The sequence below is a fragment of the Aristolochia californica genome, unplaced genomic scaffold, assembly GCF_029961685.1.
Source record: "Aristolochia californica isolate CCGP_79_NKW_82.1479 unplaced genomic scaffold, dmAriCali1.0.hap1 SCAF_14, whole genome shotgun sequence".
NCBI classification, from domain to species: Eukaryota; Viridiplantae; Streptophyta; class Magnoliopsida; order Piperales; family Aristolochiaceae; genus Aristolochia; species Aristolochia californica.
This window is the reverse complement of record NW_027181815.1, coordinates 5,924,899-5,945,807: the sequence shown is the minus strand read 5'-3', so window position 1 is coordinate 5,945,807 and position 20,909 is coordinate 5,924,899. Positions and strand designations below refer to the sequence as shown.

The 20,909-nt window shown below is 35.7% G+C and overlaps 2 protein-coding genes across 2 annotated transcripts; both read left to right on the top strand.

The window, feature by feature from the left end:
- Positions 1–10,831: 10,831 nt before the first annotated feature.
- On the top strand, positions 10,832–11,892 carry LOC137950302 (putative leucine-rich repeat receptor-like serine/threonine-protein kinase At2g19230). The gene is made up of 4 exons (XM_068796695.1): positions 10,832–10,950; positions 11,051–11,600; positions 11,771–11,803; positions 11,856–11,892. The coding sequence occupies exons 1-4, from the start codon at positions 10,884–10,886 to the stop codon at positions 11,890–11,892; spliced, it is 687 nt and encodes a 228-aa protein (XP_068652796.1). The 5' UTR covers positions 10,832–10,883.
- Positions 11,849–15,276, top strand: LOC137950901 (probable LRR receptor-like serine/threonine-protein kinase At4g29180). The gene is made up of 12 exons (XM_068797563.1): positions 11,849–12,246; positions 12,360–12,498; positions 12,576–12,647; positions 12,776–12,847; positions 12,934–13,005; positions 13,101–13,181; positions 13,295–13,467; positions 13,564–13,787; positions 13,885–14,011; positions 14,093–14,158; positions 14,380–14,569; positions 14,763–15,276. The coding sequence occupies exons 1-12, from the start codon at positions 11,892–11,894 to the stop codon at positions 15,169–15,171; spliced, it is 1,980 nt and encodes a 659-aa protein (XP_068653664.1). The 5' UTR covers positions 11,849–11,891; the 3' UTR covers positions 15,172–15,276.
- The last annotated feature ends 5,633 nt before the right edge of the window (positions 15,277–20,909 follow it).

The window sequence follows — 20,909 nt, the reverse complement described above, 5'->3', positions numbered from 1 at the left end:
CGTGGAATTCAATCCCGCGTTTGATACAGTCCGAGGCTGCTCCCGAGTCCAAATAAGCTTCTATTAATCGGAAAGTTCCTTTTCTTTGTCTATCCCATTTGGACCCGTATACCATTCGCCAGAAGACTCGGAAGATTTGTGAAATGGAATAACAACATATATCATCCCAGCTGAGAAGAGAGAAATGGAATGGTAATTCATTGAGCCGGCAGGTTCACGGCTATCGAAAAAATCAAAACTGACCTGCTTAGATGCTCCTTCAATCTTTTTCCTTGGAGAACTCTGCTCTTCTCCAAGCGACGGTCCCAACGAAGACCGACTTCTAGCCGTAAAGAAGTTAGCAACGGTTGACGAGTGGGTTTGGCGCGCACGTCAAAGAAGTTAACGAGTCACTGTCCAGGCCGCGACAAAAGATTAAAGGCATGCCCTTGTCGAACGTGAAAGAGAAAGTTAAAATGGATTTTTCCTTTTTATTTTGTATAAAGGGGGGGGAGTGAAAGGAAAAGAAAGAGTGAAAGTAAAAGTGAATAATAAATATTAAGAAAATAATAAATTATAGATTATCAATAAATTAATATTTTTAAAGTATTTCACTTAAATACCCATTTAAAATAAAATATTTTTAAAAATACCGACGTCATGAAAATATTTCTAAAACTACCCAACTTTGATCGATCAAATGCCTATGTCTGCAGTCAAAAGCCACACAAAAGCAGTCAATACCCATTTAAAATAAAATATTTTTAAAAATACTGACGTCATGAAAATATTTCTAAAACTACCCAACTTTGACCGATCAAATGCCTATGTGTGCAGTCAAAAGTGACACATAAGCTTTGACTGCTTATGTGTTGTCACGTCATCTGTGTAGTAAACATAGATCGACACGCCGTCTGCCACGACATTATTTTATCATGTCATTTGCCACGTAAGCTGACATGTCATTAAATATAATTTTTAAAAATTTTTAAATAAGTTTTAAAAAACGATAAATAAGTTTAAAATAATAAAATTTTAAAAAATAAATTAGTTTAAAATAATAAAAAAATTTTAAAAAATAAGTTTAAAATAATAAAATTTAAAAAATAATAAATAATTTAAAAAAATATTTTTAAAAAAATTATATAAACATTTTAAAATAATATAAAAAATTTAAAAATAATACATATATATATATATATGTTTAAAAAAAACCAAATATTTAAACAAATAAAGATTAAAATAAAATTTTAAAAATATGTTATTTTTAAATATTTTTTAATAAAAGGTTATAAAACGTGTACCGATAAATAAGATTTTTAAACTCTCAAATAATTTTTTCAATTAAAAATATTTTAAAGTGATAATAAAAGCTATTAGATATGTTAGAATATTTTTTTAATTAATTAATATACGAATTTGATGTTTTGTTATTTTAAAAAAGTTGGTAGAATATTTATACCACCAAATAAGAATTTTAAAACAAAATTATTGTTTACTAATTATTGTATTAAATTAAATAATATCTTAAATTAAAATAATTACATTAAGGTATTAAGTAAAAGAAAGTGTTAATTATATTAAAAAATAATTCCTAAATAATTAATAATCCAATTTTTTATGTTTTATTATATTAAAGTGGAGGTAATGAAATGAAATGTGTTAGATTTTTTTAAAACCAAAAATTAATATTTTTAAAAAAATTATTTACAAAATAACCTAAATCAATCATGAAAAGAAAATAGGAGAAAAAAGACAAACTGATGTGGCTCACCGATGACGTGGTGGGGTGACATGGCATAAGACTATTCGGGTGCTGATGTGGTGTGATGAAGTGGCACCACGTAAGCAATCAAAGCTTATGTGTCACTTGTGTTGTACACATGTGCAAATGACTGGTAAAAGTTAAGTGTTTGTGCAACTAAGTTCAAAAGTTGGTTATTTGTGTTATTATTTAAAAAAATATGTAATATATTAAAATTCCCTTGATAAAAAGAGAAGGGTCCGATCTTTTTTTAGCCTCAACTCATACCACTCTTTCTTGGTTGCTTCTCTTTCTCTTATTCTCTCTATTTTTTCTCTTTCTCTTATTCTCTCTATTTTTTCTCTTTCTTTTCTTCTTTTCTTCTCAATTGTGCACTTTAACGGTATTCAATTAGGTCATTCCCTGCTATGGTATTCATTTTTAAAGAATACTATTGGTTATCCATGTGGCCCAGCACTCATGGTGGTGCTATAAGCAATTAGGAGCGTGATGGGCTTATCATATATTTCAAAATCCAAAATGTATCGGTTAGGTATATCGTCTGATATGGAGGTAATGAACAAACAAAATCTGATACATGTTGATGATGCTCCCTTCTATTATTGGGAGTTGTTGATAAACCGTGTTGGAAGAAACAACTAGGATACAAATTTTATTGTCCATTTCGTTCAACAAGAATTGTCGAATCTAAGAATGCAAGATTCCTTAAAAATAATGAAATTAGTGGAAATATCCAATCTCGAAACTTAGTTTTTGAGGAACATACGAGTTTTCAACCCGCTCCTACAACTTCACATAGATTGGTTGTCATTTAGGATTATCAAGATTGATTACTCAAGAACAACCAATAGTTGAAGAATGGTCTCATCATGAAGATATTCTTATAGATCTAGTTACTCAACATTCTCAACCTGAAAGTGTTGAAGTAGCATTAAGAAGATCTTCAAGAGTTAGGAAATTGCAATTTCTTTAGAGTGTGAAGTGTAACTTAAAAAATCTGACATGGACATTGGTGTTCAAGCTATGAGTGGACATAAATCCACATTATGGAATGATGCCATGAAGTAAGAGTTGGATTCAATGGCTAAAAACCAAGTCTTAGGTTTTCTTGAATTGCCTAAAAGGGGGAAGACCATTGGCTGTAAGTAGGTTTTTAATACCAAAAGAAATTATTTAGGCAATATTAAAAGATATAAGGCAAATGATTTACTCAATAAGAAAGAATTGATTATCATGATATCTTCTCTCCTATTTCAAAGAAGGATTCATTCAAATAATCATGGCATTAGTAACTCATTTTGATATGGAGGTATATAAAATGGATGTCAAAACGGTTTTCCTCAATGGAAACCTAGAAGAAGAGTTTTACATGAAACAACATGAAGGTTTTATTTCAGAGGGGAATGATCACTTGGTTTGTAGAATTAAGAAATCAATATATAGACTGAAACAAGCCTCTTGTCAGTGGTATTTAAAATTTCATGATGTTATTTCTTTATTTGGTAGTTTGGAGAATATAATGGACCAATGTATATACCATAAGGTAAGTGGGAGCAAAATAATTTTCTTAGTCCTATATGTAGATAATATTCTACTTGTTTCAAGTGATTTAGGATTATTTCATGAGGATAAACGATTTTTCTCGATGAAATATGATGTGAAGGATATGGGCGAAGCTTCTTATGTCATAGGCATAAAGATTGATAGAGACAGATCCCGAGGGACATTAGGTGACAAATTAAAAGAGATTTCGTACGAAAAATTGCTCATCTGGTGTTGCACCTATTGTCAAAGGTGACAAATTAAGTTTGGAACAAAGTTCATGAAATGATTTAGAGAGGGAACAAATGAAAAATATTCCATATGTAGTTGAAAGTTTAATATATGCTCAGGTTTGCACAAAACCTGACATAGCATATGCATTGGGAATGTTGGGCAAATATCATAGTAACCCTGGTTTGGACCATTGAAAAGCTGCAAAGAAAGTCATACGATATCTTCAAGGGACTAATGACTACAAACTCATGTATAATTCTTCAAAGAACAAATAATTTTTGAAAAAAAAAAAAGTTGAATAACTGATTTTTTTTAATTAAAAAATATATTTCTCCGTTTTTTCCCTTTTTTCAAAACAGAGAAAATTGGCAGTTGGGGAGAATTGAAGAATAGGAAGAAGCCAAAGTTAACAATGGTTTCGAGGAATTCAGATTCGTGACTGACCTGCTGAAGACTCCATTAAATAAGAGGGTGTCTACTCTGCAGTGAGGAAAGGAAGAGTTTTCTGCGAGTTCCGATGCAACATCCCGTTTAGTGAGAGTAATAGAAAAAAAAAAGATCAGCGACAGAGTAGAATGGCTTCCTTCTCCCATCTCCTGTGACAACTTAGAAACCATCACACTCCCAGACCGACAGAGCAATCAATTCTCATCTCTTTCGAAATAGGAATCAAACCCAGTTAAGGGGACATAAGAACACCCATTTGTGGGGAGTGGTAGCAACAGGGGAGCAGTGGGGAGCGACGGCAGCTGGCACGACGAGAGGGCGAGAGGAGAGGGGTTGAGAGGAGAGGAGAGGAGAAAGATCGAGCGGGGAGAGATGGAACGAAAACAATAAGAACCGATAAGGGCTTACGTGGCACGAAATGACATGGCAAAAAGAATGTTAATAGATAATGGCATGGCATCTTACTTGGCAGATAACGTGTCGGAATTAAGGGTGGCTTCCAACCCAGCCGGCTCGCAAGCCGCTCGAGTTCGGCTCGGTTTCGGCTCGGTTCGAAACGTTATATCTCGAGCTCGAGCCGAGCTCGAACTCAGGGATGGGCTCGTTTACATTAACGAGTCGAGCTCGAGCAGAGCCCGATTCGGCTTGTTGGTTCGCGAGCCGACTCGTTAATATAACGAGCGATTCGGGGATCGGGAAACCTCTCTTCGTTTCTCCTGCGAAACCCATACCTCACTCTGCCATTTCCATGCCATTTCAGCATGATTTCTTGCGGAAATCGCTGTCTATCGGTAGGTATTCAGGGGAAATGGGGGATTTGGTCTTCAAATCCCTCGTTCTCCCTCTCCCTCTTCGATTCCTCGATTTCTTCCTCTGCGATTTCTGTCTCTTCTTCCTTTGCGATTTCTTTCTCTTCTTCCTCTTCGATTTCTTCATCCAAAGTTTTTCCTCGCCGACGAGACGAAATCGATGGTCCGACGGAAGGAGGAAAGATTTTCATTTCTGTAAGCAAATGTTCTTTTTCTACGCTCTATTTTTTTTTTCAGATATTTGCAGTTGACAGTTCAAAGTACACTCGGGAAGAAATCATTGGAAGAAAACTGGTATGAATTTTATTTCATCATTTTGAGTGTTGATACTGTTTGATTTTTTGAAACGATGAGTTCTTGATTTAAGGGTAGAAGGTAAGAAGATCATTTTATACAAATTGTATAAGGTTGACTTATTTTATTCTCTTAATTTTTTTTTTCATTTTGTTTTTTTTTTTTTTTCTTGAGTGTGCCGTCAATTGCATTCTAGCTGGCTGAGAGCCAGGAAACTTCATACTGACATTCAAGAAGGAAAGGAAGGGTGGGGGAGAAAAATCCCCCACCTTGTCATTTGTTATGTTTTTGTATATCTCAGAATGACTTACTAAGCTCAAGTGCTACAATGTTTGGAAAATAGTTGGTTGTCAATGATTTTTTGCTCAAATTCCATTATTCTTCATAAATGAAGTTATTATTCTAGACTTTCAAATATTTTTATGTTGTGGGATCTTGTTTCTTTTTTGCCTTCTTATTTTCTGGTGTCTGACCTCTTATAAAATTTTGTACGTTTATCATACATTTCAACAATAAACAGCAATGGTATTCAAATTGTTACTTGATATATTTTAGTAATGGAATTTTATTTCATGATTCTGAGTGTTGATAACATATTCTGTTCAATAATACTCTATTATAGTTAATGGAATCAGGAGCTTTCTTAATTGCATCCAACTTCTCTTTATTATAAAAAAGAATAAAAAAAGTTAGTTTTTGTCCTTCTTTCTTAATTCTCATTGAACTTATATCTGCTGCTGTTCTAAAATGTTATATGGCTTGATGTATTAGGAAAAGTGATTTGATAGTTCCTTTTCTATCTTTTGGAAATTGAGATCTTGTGTGTAAACCTTTGATGTCTTAAATTTACTCATTGGATGATATATGATGCCTAAACCTTGTCAAATGTTCATATTTCGTTGAATTGATACGTTAGATATAGACGGATGTAAATTATCTCTCTTGTTTACAATCGATTTTTTTCCTTCCTCTTCATTTTTTTCATCCGAAGTTCTTCCTCGCTGACGAGACGAAAGCGACGGTCCGATGGGAGGTAAGATTTTTATTTAATATATTTTTTTTTTTTGTCGCCGACCTAAACCTAAAAAATTACTAACTCTCGCTTCGTTTTAGTAGTGCTCCTTCATTCTTGAAAAGGCTTTTGGAGATATCCCTGAACGGCAAACACACTTTCGAGTTCTGTAAGTGTTGATTTTTTTTATCATTAATTTCTTGGTATTGAGGTTGAATTTCATCAGAATATTAGAAAAGAATATTGGTGTGCTTATTTCCTTCTCTTAGAAGTTTTTAAATTTATATATAAAAAAAGGATCGGTATATTGGACTGGAAACTATTGTGTGCAGGGCTACTGGTTCAAAGAGACCCCGCTGCATTGAAAGACAAGGGTCGTTCCCGATTGTCACAATGTCACTTACCTTCCTCTAAGAATAAACAAGTATCTTAAATTATGTGTAGGATCTTTGTTGTTCGGATAACTTTCTTTTCTTTATGTTTTTAATTTGTAATTTTGTTTTTTTGTAGAAGTAAGAATGTCAACACCTCCTCAATTGACATCAATAATTAACACTAGTTCTAGTGTGACTATAAATAGTGACTCAACTCCACCAGAGTCACTACCCTCTGTCATAGAAGTGGGCCCAAATGAAATTACCATAAATGAGGATAAAGGTGATTCTACTCATACTTCAAAAAGACAAAAAAAGTCTCATGTGTAGTTGGAATTCAAAGAAGTATCACTTAATGGTACAAAAAAGGCTCAGTGTGTTCATTGTAAAATCAATTTGAGTGTTATTAGTAGTGGAGTGACCACACATATGAATCAACATTTGAAACGTTGCACTAGTAGAAAAGTGGCAATGAGAAAACAAAAAACCTTAAACTTTCAACCAGTGGGAGTGGGGTCTAATGTTGATCAGAGTCTATCTGGACTTCCTTTTATGGATTTTGGAGGAAAATATGATCAAGCTAAAATGAGAGTACTCATTGCTCATTGGATTCTTATGCATGAGCATCCATTCATGATAGTAGAAGAGGAGGGATTTAATTTTGTAATGAAGATGGCAAATATGAATTATGAGAAAATATCTCGTAAGACTATTAAGAAGGAGTGTATGGACGTGTATGAGGCAGAGAAAAAGAAATTGAAATTTTTGTTAAAAGAGATTAACAAGATTAGTCCTACCACGGAACTTTGGAAGTCTCAAAATCAAAAAATTGAATACATGGTTATTACTGGCAATTTCATTGACAATAATTGGAAGCTACAAAAACGAGTCTTGAGTTTTGTGCATGTTCCTCCTCCTCCTCGTGGCGTTGATATAGCAGATGCTATTTACAAGGGTTTGAAAGAGTGGGAGATCGAAAATAAAGTTTTTAGTATTTCAGCCGATAATGCTGCATATAATGATGTTTGTATCAGAGTTTTGAAACAAGATTTTTCAAGGAAAAAAAATTTGGTGTGTGGTAGAAAGTTGTTTCATGTGCGTTGTTGTGCTCATATTTTGAACTTATTAGTCCAAGATGGTCTTGTTCATATTAAAGATATCATTGATAATGTGCGTGAAAGTGTCAAATTCATAAATCTGTCTGAGGCTGGACTTCACACTTTTTCTGAAATTGTGCAACAATTAGAACTTAGTGAAAAGAGGTTGGTTATTGATTGTCCAACTCGTTGGAACTCCACTTATGACATGTTGTCTTCTGCATTAAAATTCAAAGATGCATTATCTAGATTTAAAGTTAGAGAACCAACATATGATTGTTTGCCAAGTTTTAATGAATGGGGAAAGGTTGACATAGTGTGTGAGATTTTAGAAGTTTTTAATGCAGTTACTAATATAATTTCTGGGAGTGACTACCCTACTTCTAATTTGTACCTTAGTGAGGTATATAGTGTAAAAGAAGTTATGGATTTTCATTCTACAAATGAAAATGTTTTCATTAGGACAATGGTTAGTAGAATGAAAGAGAAATTTGAGAAGTATTGGGGTGAATGCAATTTATTGATGGTTGTTGCTTCAGTTTTGGATCCAAGGGTCAAATTAAAGTTGATCGAAATGTGTTTTCCAGTGATATATTCTAAGGAGGAAGCTACAATGAATATAAATTTAGTTCGACGCACATTATATGAGATCTACAATGAATATGTATCCTTATATAATGTGGATATTAGAAATGAAGAGATTGTTTCAAGTACTAGTAGCTCTATGGGTGTTTCCACAAGTCGTAGGCCCTCATCAAGTTCAGGTTGGTCAAAGTTAATGAGTTATATGAAACAAAAGGATGTAGTTAATTCACCAAGGTCAGAATTGGAAATTTATCTTGAAGAAGGTGTTAGTTGTGAGGAAACTTCACAATATGATTTTGATGTTTTAAAATGGTGGAAAGTGAATCATATGAAATTTCGGGTATTATCTAAGATGGCAGTAGACATCCTTGTAGTTCCCATATCCACAGTAGCTTCAGAGTCTACATTTAGTGCTGGTGGTAGAGTAATAGACTCATATCGTTCTTCCTTGGCACCAAGTACAATTCAAGCTTTGATTTGTGGCACTGATTGGATTCGGGTTCTTCACAGTGTAAAAAAAAAATCAAAAGGTGAAGTTATTTGATCAATTCTTTATTATGATATTTTTTAGTTTTATTTATTAAAATTTTGTTTTATGATTACAGCCTGAGAAGAAGAGTGTAGAGATAATGCTACCAGCTACATGATTTTTCATGTTTCTCTCATCATGGTAATTTTAATATTTTTAACGACATTAAGTAACATGTAGTGGAAGAGTATTTTTTTATCTGACAATAACTAATTTTATTTTTTTGTTTTTGTCGTAGGTGGAGATTTTGCTCATGCAGGGACGTATACTATTTTCTAGCATTAAGAGAAACAACTATAGTTTGTAATTTTATAATGGATTTATAGTTTTTATTTGGGTGATTGTGAATTGATAGTGATATTTCATTTAATTTTGTTGTGTTTGATTATTGTATGAAGTTTATTTATAATATTATGCAGTGTATGAAATGTTTAGACTATTTTATGGATTGTTTATGGAATGTATAGATAATTTTATGGAGTGTTTATGGAGTGTTTATGGAGTATTGATGGAGTGTTTTATGGAGTGTTTATGCAGGTATTATGAATATTGATTATGCCCAATTTTAAGTAGAGGTCATGCCGAATTTTATATAGGTATTATATACATAGATTATACTCAATTTTAAGAAGAGGTTATGCCTCAATCTTATACATGTATTATATATATATAGGTTATGCCTAATTTTATGTAGAGGTCATGTCCAATTTTATGTAAAATGTATGTATAATTTTATATATAATTTATTTGATATATTTTTTTGAAAATTTTTAAATGTATGTTGAGGCTCGAGTTCGGCTCGAAGCTCGGCTCAAGCTCGGTTAAAATTTTTGGGCTCGAGCTCGATAACAATTTTAGGCTCGAGACGAGGCTCGGCTCAAAATATTTAAATCAAGTTCGGCTCGAACATAGGCAGGTTCGGGCTCGGCTCAGCTCGATGCCACCCCTAGTCGGAATGGTGATGTGACAGTCAATGTGTCTATCTACTCACACAGTACTAATAACGTGGTGACATGTAATCAGTCAAAGCATATGTATCACCTTTGACTGTACACATGTAAGGTGGACAAGTCAAAGTTGGGTATTTTTCAAAATAAGTTCAAAGTAACGTCTTTTATCGAAATAAATTTTTAAATATAGATAATTTGGTAAATGTCCCATTAGTTTTATTTCTGAGAGTTTTCAGTGCGCTGAAGAAGTTAAAAGTCGTAACTCAATCATCCATAAAAGTTCTGAAAGCTTGACCTTCCATTTTATCTTACAAAACTATTCAAATTGCCGTTAATTACTCATAGTGGGAACTAACGAAAAGCCAGTAATATGTAGCGTATTTTTCCGTGGATTAATTTATGCCGAGGAAGAGGGCCATTCGGATCTGTTAAGGTGCTTATAGAGAAAACGATGTCGCAACGGTTGTCTCACAAACTTGTTCATTGTCATGCCCTGTCGACTCACTCAACAAATTAATTCAGCAGAAAAATCGAGAGTGGAATATACATCTCACTGATCCTTTCAAGTAAAATGTAAAGGGAGATTCACAAAATTAGACCTTCCTCCTTTCCTCTTCCCTCTTTCCTCTAACAGCTCGACTACCAGCGTTCCTGGTTCCCTTTTCCCTTCCAGTTCGACCAGGCCTCCTCAAAGATTGGCCCCGTCCGGCAAATTTACGGAGCTCCACCACGATTTCTACTTCCGGCGCGATTTTACAGAGCCGGTGACCTCTACAGGTATGATCATCCTTCCGGCGCTTTGATTTATCCTTCCGGCGAACTCTTTCGTCTTTCCTCTTCGTCTTCGTTCTTCGTCTTCGTCTTCGTTCTTCGTCTTCGTCTTCGTCTTCGTCTTCGTCATCGTCTGATGTGGCATGTTGACCGAGCCATGATTTCAAACTTTGAAATCCGGTATTTTTGTAAATGTCTTTCGCCTTTCGTCTTCGTCTTCGTCTGATGTGGCAAGTTAACCGAGCCATGATTTCAAACTTTGAAATCCGGTATTTTTGTAAATGTCTTTCGTCTTTCGTCTTTCGTCTTCGTCTTCGTCTGATGTGGCCAGTTGTCTGGGCCACATGGATTTCAAACTTTAAATTCCGGTATTTGTATAAATGTCCCAAATGTAAATCAGTACATGCATTCTCATGACCTTATCCTACCTGCGGCCGGTGAAGACGCCCAAAGATTTACTTCTGTCCCTGGATCCTCTGCAAGAAAGTAAAATAGATGGCGATGGCGGAGCATCTCTTCTTCCTCTTCGCAATATTTGCAGCTGTTGTTGTGGCGCAACCAGGTTAGTTTGATCGTCCAGAACCTTAATCCATCATAGACAAACAAGACAAGTAATAAGAATCCAAGATGCTTCATCTGAGGTCAAACTTACACATATGCAGGATTCATCAGCATCGACTGCGGCATACCGGAAGGCTTCAACTATACCGACAGTGAGACGGGGATCTTTTACACTTCCGACGCTGGTTTCGTACGGTCCGGAGAAAACAGGGAGTTCCCATCTTCGAATCTTGTCGCCTCTTCCCTTAAACGACAGTACAGAAGCATGAGAAGCTTCCCAGACGGTGAACGAAACTGTTACACGGTAAGACCAGTCCTGAAGGGTAGCAAGTACTTCGTGAGAGCTTCTTTCATGTATGTGGATTACGATAAACAAATAGCACCAGAGTTTGATCTCTATGTGGGAATCAACCTGTGGACTCGAGTAAGCTTAGCGAATGCATCGCTTCCAAGTTGGAAGGAGATTGTGTTGGTAGCAACTATGGATTTTATACCTGTCTGTCTGGTGAACACGGGCAGCGGAGAGCCTTTCATATCGGCTGTGGAGGCGAGGCTTCTCAAAGATTCAATGTACAAGGCGGCCTCTTATAATCAGTCTCTTCTTGCTGAATCGATCTATGATGCCGGCTCAACTTCTGAGCAGATAATCAGGTAAGAGAAGAGAATCATGTCAAATTCCATTTAGAATGCCCTGCTAACCACACTGGACTTGTACTCTTAGCCATATCAAAATTAAGCTTCGATGACTTCTTCTTAGATCTTATTAAATGTAATCTTTAATAAACAGAAACGTTTTTCGTAATTTTGCATTCGTCCATTAGGTATCCTGACGATGATTACGATCGGTTCTGGCTGCCTTATACGGATCCTTCTTGGGCATCCATTAGCACTTCTCTCACTGTAGAGAACTTGTACTTGGGTTTCGAACCGCCATCGGCAGTAATGAGAACTGCGGCCACGCCTATGAATGCCAACGGGTCACTCTACTTCAACTGGACGGCGAACGATCCCAACACAGAATTCCATATTTTCAGGCATTTTGCTGATTTCCAGAAATCAAATGGAAGCACTAGTTTAAGGGAATTCTATTGCTGTAACAATGGGGATTCATGCTTTGCACACGAACCGAAGTACTTAGTTGCCTCGACAGTATACACCACCTCGCCAATGACTGGTGTTCGCGACTACTCGATTTCTTTTTCGAAGACGGAAAAATCAGTCCTCCCCCCAATCCTAAATGCCTTTGAGATCTATATTGTTCTTACCCTCAACGAAACTGCAACCGACGAAAAAGATGGTTTGTTGTCTTCCAAAATGCCTCATATTCTCGACTTTTCAAGAAAACTTTTCTAGTTTCTCAAAATGCCTCAGAATCCGTTTTGATTTGATTCATTTGTGGAATCTCTGAAGTTTATGCTATCACGAGCATCAAAGACATATACGGAGTGGAGAAAAATTGGATGGCCGATCCATGCTTGCCGAACAAGTACATGTGGGATGGCTTGACTTGCAGCTATGACGATGACAACCCACCAAGAATTATTTCTCTGTAAGTAAATTCTATCAAACTATCTAATTTGTATGAATCGAGCATCTAGCTCACAGGATTTGCTACCTCACTACCAGGAACCTATCTTCATCTGGATTGAGTGGGAAGATAGATGCGTCCATTGGGAACCTCAAGCTGATTCAATCTTTGTAAGTGAACACAGAATCCATATAAACAATGTCACTGGGTCTATTTGGTTCCTTTTTAACGTTCAATCTCACATTTTGACTAATATGAATGTAGCTATTAACTGGGGCAATTCTTTTTTTTTCTTCAGGGATTTATCAAAAAACAAAATCGAAGGACCGATACCCCCGTTCCTTGCAACGTTAACTTCCCTTGAACACTTGTAAAATACCATTTTTTATGCCAGATCTGAACTAGATTAATTTATCATTTTATTGAAGTTTTCAGCTAATAATTACGGATGTTCAGGGATTTATCACAAAACAACTTGACGGGAACGGTGCCTCAGTTTCTTGCAGCATTGATATATCTCTCGTACTTGTAAGTTGAAAAACTTTCAGGAAAAAGACTTGTCCTTCACCGTGTCTACTGTGTGGAAAGGCAGAGATATGATATGAGATTCTGCATGCATGCAGGAATTTATCTCACAACCAGCTCAGTGGATCAGTTCCCATATCTTTGGTTGACAAATCCAGAACAGAATCGCTCACATTAAGGTTGGGATAAGCACCTTAGCCAGAGTTCATTGCATGAATGAGATAAACCTAATGATTCAATGCATGAACAATTCAATTATGCTAATACATAGCGTTGAACCTCCTTCTGCTAGTGTTGATCCAAATCTTTGTAATTCCCCTTCATGCAACGCAACTGATCCCTGTGCTCTAAAATCATGCAAAAAGAGCCCAAGTGTTGTCGTCCCAGTAGTAGTTGCAGTTGCGATCACTACGGTTGCTATTGGAATTGCGGTGTTGATTTGGTTTAAATGTAGAAGACCCAGAGGTGAGCTTTAAACACACAATTTAGCTTAAATATTTTCCATAGCCGATCATTTCAAGTTGCTGGTTACTAATCAACTGTCTGTTTGGACCTCATCAGCTGCAAGACCAAATCCCCAGTATATAAAAAGAGAAGGTTCCTTTAATTTAGACACTCGACGATTCTCATATGATGAAATTGTGACTGTGACCAACAATTTCCAGAGGGTGATCGGCAAAGGAGCCTTTGGAACAGTCTATCATGGTCAAATGAAGGATGGTAATGAGGTTGCCGTTAAGATGCTCTCTCAACACGCCCAGGCTTCTGTTGAATTCCAAACAGAGGTATGGGGACAATCAATTATTTATTCAATACTTGATGCTCGTAAATACCTCTGGTATGAGTGAGCTCATGTTGGGTGTGGTGGGATTTGGCTCACAGGCGCAGCTCTTGATGACGCTTCACCATAGGCATCTAGTTCGCTTCATCGGCTACTGTGCAGATGGCGACAAGAAAGCCCTAATCTTGGAGTACATGGCCAAAGGAAATCTTGGAAAGCTTTTATCAGGTACATGGTTCAAAAGCTCCTTAACACGAATCGTCTAATTAGTAAAGAAAGAAAGAAATTGATTATTCTCATTCCCAACAGCTCAAGATGACATGGAAACTCTGAGTTGGGATCAGCGTCTACGCATTGGACTAGATGTTTCACAAGGTTAGTGAATGCTCTGATCTGTGCGAGAATCCATACACTTCAAAGCAAAACAGTTCGAATAAATCTTACTTCTCTGGTTTTAAACTTGAGTGCTGCGGAATTACTACTCCCATTGCAATTGAAGAAGTAATGACACGAACAAATTTAGTTCGTTAAAGATAATAAGCTCCTTTACTTCCATTGTTATTTAGTTTTATATTTCATTGATCGTTGGATTGTAGGATTGGAGTATTTACATGTGGGCTGCAAGCCACCAATTATTCATAGGGACGTGAAAGCCGCAAACATCCTTCTGAATGAAAACTTAGAGGCCAAACTGGCAGATTTTGGAATTTGCAAGGTTTTCACCGATGAATACTACACCCATATGTCAACCCAAGTGAAGGGCACCCATGGATATCTTGATCCAGAGTAAGTCCCCCTTGAATTTAACCAAACAAATGGAAATGCTTCCCTAAACACGATAACTTAAATCTAATTTTGCGCCCGCGCCCACTTCTCTGTTTTTCTTTTCTCTTCTGATGTATTCTTTCATTCTGCTATTTTTTCTTCTCTAAGATCACAACCTCACAATTTAGCTCCCTTTGATATTCATCACATTCAGGTACTTCAGTTCCCACAACCTGAACGAGAAAAGTGATGTTTATAGTTTCGGGGTCGTTTTACTAGAGCTCATCACAGGGAGACCCGCTATTATCCAAATCTGGGACTCTCAGAAGATCGGTCTTGTAGAATGGGTGTCTTGCTTGATTTCAGGAGGGGACGTTAGGAATATCATGGACCCAAAATTGCAAGCAGAGTACGACATTACCTCTGCTTGGAAGGCTCTGGACATATCTATTTCATGCACGCAACCAAAATCTGTACAAAGGCCTTCCATAAGCAGTGTAGTGGCTGAACTGAAAGACTGCTTGGAATTGGTGATATGCAAAGACAGGAGCTCAGGTATGGTGACTGATGAATTCGTCGCACGGAGCTCTTCCAATTCCATCTATTGCCCACTACCAAGATGAGTGATCAAAATAATGACAATAGTGAGAGAAAGGCGTGGCTTCAGAGTGCTTTTTAGTTTGTTGATGTCTTTGCTTTTGCTTCGGGTTTCTACTTCCTTTACGAGTTTTCGTCAACTGGTGATAATAAAAGATTAGTTTCTGTAAAATTATATTGTTGTACTTGAGTCAGATTCTACGGAATGTTTAGTCAACCCCATCGAAGTGCTTGTCTGTCCCAACTCCCAAGCCTTGGTGGAAGCTTGTTCAATCATAACTTTATGAATCTGGAAGAAGCCAGATCAGAAAAGGAAAATTGAAGACCACAAGTTTTTCATAGAGCTTGCATTTAGATCATTAATGGATTCATTTTTCAGCTAAACATTGATATCTATGACTCCCATCATTGTTTGGTCCCTTGAGCTGACCATAAACATATCTACTATAAGTTTTTGAACACTGGCTGATTGGCAGTATTTTATAACCACTGTCCAACGGAAATGAAACAAAATAATGGCCATGAAAGGCATCTCCATAGTTCTGGGTTTCAGAATAAAATGTACAGATGAAAGCATCCAATCTTTTGTATCGCCTTTTCCTGTTCTCAACGGAAAAGCAGCCGAGACAAGTCAAATTAGTCTTGCATTGGTTTTGACCTTTCGAGTATCTGCACTCAGTGCCTTCGTTATCTGCATGACTGCATGTCGTCGTGGAATTCAATCCCGCGTTTGATACAGTCCGAGGCTGCTCCCGAGTCCAAATAAGCTTCTATTAATCGGAAAGTTCCTTTTCTTTGTCTATCCCATTTGGACCCGTATACCATTCGCCAGAAGACTCGGAAGATTTGTGAAATGGAATAACAACATATATCATCCCAGCTGAGAAGAGAGAAATGGAATGGTAATTCATTGAGCCGGCAGGTTCACGGCTATCGAAAAAATCAAAACTGACCTGCTTAGATGCTCCTTCAATCTTTTTCCTTGGAGAACTCTGCTCTTCTCCAAGCGACGGTCCCAACGAAGACCGACTTCTAGCCGTAAAGAAGTTAGCAACGGTTGACGAGTGGGTTTGGCGCGCACGTCAAAGAAGTTAACGAGTCACTGTCCAGGCCGCGACAAAAGATTAAAGGCATGCCCTTGTCGAACGTGAAAGAGAAAGTTAAAATGGATTTTTCCTTTTTATTTTGTATAAAGGGGGGGGAGTGAAAGGAAAAGAAAGAGTGAAAGTAAAAGTGAATAATAAATATTAAGAAAATAATAAATTATAGATTATCAATAAATTAATATTTTTAAAGTATTTCACTTAAATACCCATTTAAAATAAAATATTTTTAAAAATACCGACGTCATGAAAATATTTCTAAAACTACCCAACTTTGATCGATCAAATGCCTATGTCTGCAGTCAAAAGCCACACAAAAGCAGTCAATACCCATTTAAAATAAAATATTTTTAAAAATACTGACGTCATGAAAATATTTCTAAAACTACCCAACTTTGACCGATCAAATGCCTATGTGTGCAGTCAAAAGTGACACATAAGCTTTGACTGCTTATGTGTTGTCACGTCATCTGTGTAGTAAACATAGATCGACACGCCGTCTGCCACGACATTATTTTATCATGTCATTTGCCACGTAAGCTGACATGTCATTAAATATAATTTTTAAAAATTTTTAAATAAGTTTTAAAAAACGATAAATAAGTTTAAAATAATAAAATTTTAAAAAATAAATTAGTTTAAAATAATAAAAAAATTTTAAAAAATAAGTTTAAAATAATAAAATTTAAAAAATAATAAATAATTTAAAAAAATATTTTTAAAAAAATTATATAAACATTTTAAAATAATATAAAAAATTTAAAAATAATACATATATATATATATATATGTTTAAAAAAAACCAAATATTTAAACAAATAAAGATTAAAATAAAATTTTAAAAATATGTTATTTTTAAATATTTTTTAATAAAAGGTTATAAAACGTGTACCGATAAATAAGATTTTTAAACTCTCAAATAATTTTTTCAATTAAAAATATTTTAAAGTGATAATAAAAGCTATTAGATATGTTAGAATATTTTTTTAATTAATTAATATACGAATTTGATGTTTTGTTATTTTAAAAAAGTTGGTAGAATATTTATACCACCAAATAAGAATTTTAAAACAAAATTATTGTTTACTAATTATTGTATTAAATTAAATAATATCTTAAATTAAAATAATTACATTAAGGTATTAAGTAAAAGAAAGTGTTAATTATATTAAAAAATAATTCCTAAATAATTAATAATCCAATTTTTTATGTTTTATTATATTAAAGTGGAGGTAATGAAATGAAATGTGTTAGATTTTTTTAAAACCAAAAATTAATATTTTTAAAAAAATTATTTACAAAATAACCTAAATCAATCATGAAAAGAAAATAGGAGAAAAAAGACAAACTGATGTGGCTCACCGATGACGTGGTGGGGTGACATGGCATAAGACTATTCGGGTGCTGATGTGGTGTGATGAAGTGGCACCACGTAAGCAATCAAAGCTTATGTGTCACTTGTGTTGTACACATGTGCAAATGACTGGTAAAAGTTAAGTGTTTGTGCAACTAAGTTCAAAAGTTGGTTATTTGTGTTATTATTTAAAAAAATATGTAATATATTAAAATTCCCTTGATAAAAAGAGAAGGGTCCGATCTTTTTTTAGCCTCAACTCATACCACTCTTTCTTGGTTGCTTCTCTTTCTCTTATTCTCTCTATTTTTTCTCTTTCTCTTATTCTCTCTATTTTTTCTCTTTCTTTTCTTCTTTTCTTCTCAATTGTGCACTTTAACGGTATTCAATTAGGTCATTCCCTGCTATGGTATTCATTTTTAAAGAATACTATTGGTTATCCATGTGGCCCAGCACTCATGGTGGTGCTATAAGCAATTAGGAGCGTGATGGGCTTATCATATATTTCAAAATCCAAAATGTATCGGTTAGGTATATCGTCTGATATGGAGGTAATGAACAAACAAAATCTGATACATGTTGATGATGCTCCCTTCTATTATTGGGAGTTGTTGATAAACCGTGTTGGAAGAAACAACTAGGATACAAATTTTATTGTCCATTTCGTTCAACAAGAATTGTCGAATCTAAGAATGCAAGATTCCTTAAAAATAATGAAATTAGTGGAAATATCCAATCTCGAAACTTAGTTTTTGAGGAACATACGAGTTTTCAACCCGCTCCTACAACTTCACATAGATTGGTTGTCATTTAGGATTATCAAGATTGATTACTCAAGAACAACCAATAGTTGAAGAATGGTCTCATCATGAAGATATTCTTATAGATCTAGTTACTCAACATTCTCAACCTGAAAGTGTTGAAGTAGCATTAAGAAGATCTTCAAGAGTTAGGAAATTGCAATTTCTTTAGAGTGTGAAGTGTAACTTAAAAAATCTGACATGGACATTGGTGTTCAAGCTATGAGTGGACATAAATCCACATTATGGAATGATGCCATGAAGTAAGAGTTGGATTCAATGGCTAAAAACCAAGTCTTAGGTTTTCTTGAATTGCCTAAAAGGGGGAAGACCATTGGCTGTAAGTAGGTTTTTAATACCAAAAGAAATTATTTAGGCAATATTAAAAGATATAAGGCAAATGATTTACTCAATAAGAAAGAATTGATTATCATGATATCTTCTCTCCTATTTCAAAGAAGGATTCATTCAAATAATCATGGCATTAGTAACTCATTTTGATATGGAGGTATATAAAATGGATGTCAAAACGGTTTTCCTCAATGGAAACCTAGAAGAAGAGTTTTACATGAAACAACATGAAGGTTTTATTTCAGAGGGGAATGATCACTTGGTTTGTAGAATTAAGAAATCAATATATAGACTGAAACAAGCCTCTTGTCAGTGGTATTTAAAATTTCATGATGTTATTTCTTTATTTGGTAGTTTGGAGAATATAATGGACCAATGTATATACCATAAGGTAAGTGGGAGCAAAATAATTTTCTTAGTCCTATATGTAGATAATATTCTACTTGTTTCAAGTGATTTAGGATTATTTCATGAGGATAAACGATTTTTCTCGATGAAATATGATGTGAAGGATATGGGCGAAGCTTCTTATGTCATAGGCATAAAGATTGATAGAGACAGATCCCGAGGGACATTAGGTGACAAATTAAAAGAGATTTCGTACGAAAAATTGCTCATCTGGTGTTGCACCTATTGTCAAAGGTGACAAATTAAGTTTGGAACAAAGTTCATGAAATGATTTAGAGAGGGAACAAATGAAAAATATTCCATATGTAGTTGAAAGTTTAATATATGCTCAGGTTTGCACAAAACCTGACATAGCATATGCATTGGGAATGTTGGGCAAATATCATAGTAACCCTGGTTTGGACCATTGAAAAGCTGCAAAGAAAGTCATACGATATCTTCAAGGGACTAATGACTACAAACTCATGTATAATTCTTCAAAGAACAAATAATTTTTGAAAAAAAAAAAAGTTGAATAACTGATTTTTTTTAATTAAAAAATATATTTCTCCGTTTTTTCCCTTTTTTCAAAACAGAGAAAATTGGCAGTTGGGGAGAATTGAAGAATAGGAAGAAGCCAAAGTTAACAATGGTTTCGAGGAATTCAGATTCGTGACTGACCTGCTGAAGACTCCATTAAATAAGAGGGTGTCTACTCTGCAGTGAGGAAAGGAAGAGTTTTCTGCGAGTTCCGATGCAACATCCCGTTTAGTGAGAGTAATAGAAAAAAAAAAGATCAGCGACAGAGTAGAATGGCTTCCTTCTCCCATCTCCTGTGACAACTTAGAAACCATCACACTCCCAAACCGACAGAGCAATCAATTCTCGTCTCTTTCGAAATAGGAATCAAACCCAGTTAAGGGGACATAAGAACACCCATTTGTGGGGAGTGGTAGCAACAGGGGAGCAGTGGGGAGCGACGGCAGCTGGCACGACGAGAGGGCGAGAGGAGAGGGGTTGAGAGGAGAGGAGAGGAGAAAGATCGAGCGGGGAGAGATGGAACGAAAACAATAAGAACCGATAAGGGCTTACGTGGCACGAAATGACATGGCAAAAAGAATGTTAATAGATAATGGCATGGCATCTTACTTGGCAGATAACGTGTCGGAATTAAGGGTGGCTTCCAACCCAGCCGGCTCGCAAGCCGCTCGAGTTCGGCTCGGTTTCGGCTCGGTTCGAAACGTTATATCTCGAGCTCGAGCCGAGCTCGAACTCAGGGATGGGCTCGTTTACATTAACGAGTCGAGCTCGAGCAGAGCCCGATTCGGCTTGTTGGTTCGCGAGCCGACTCGTTAATATAACGAGCGATTCGGGGATCGGGAAACCTCTCTTCGTTTCTCCTGCGAAACCCATACCTCACTCTGCCATTTCCATGCCATTTCAGCATGATTTCTTGCGGAAATCGCTGTCTGTCGGTAGGTATTCAGGGGAAATGGGGGATTTGGTCTTCAAATCCCTCGTTCTCCCTCTCCCTCTTCGATTCCTCGATTTCTTCCTCTGCGATTTCTGTCTCTTCTTCCTTTGCGATTTCTTTCTCTTCTTCCTCTTCGATTTCTTCATCCAAAGTTTTTCCTCGCCGACGAGACGAAATCGATGGTCCGACGGAAGGAGGAAAGATTTTTATTTCTGTAAGCAAATGTTCTTTTTCTACGCTCTATTTTTTTTTTCAGATATTTGCAGTTGACAGTTCAAAGTACACTCGGGAAGAA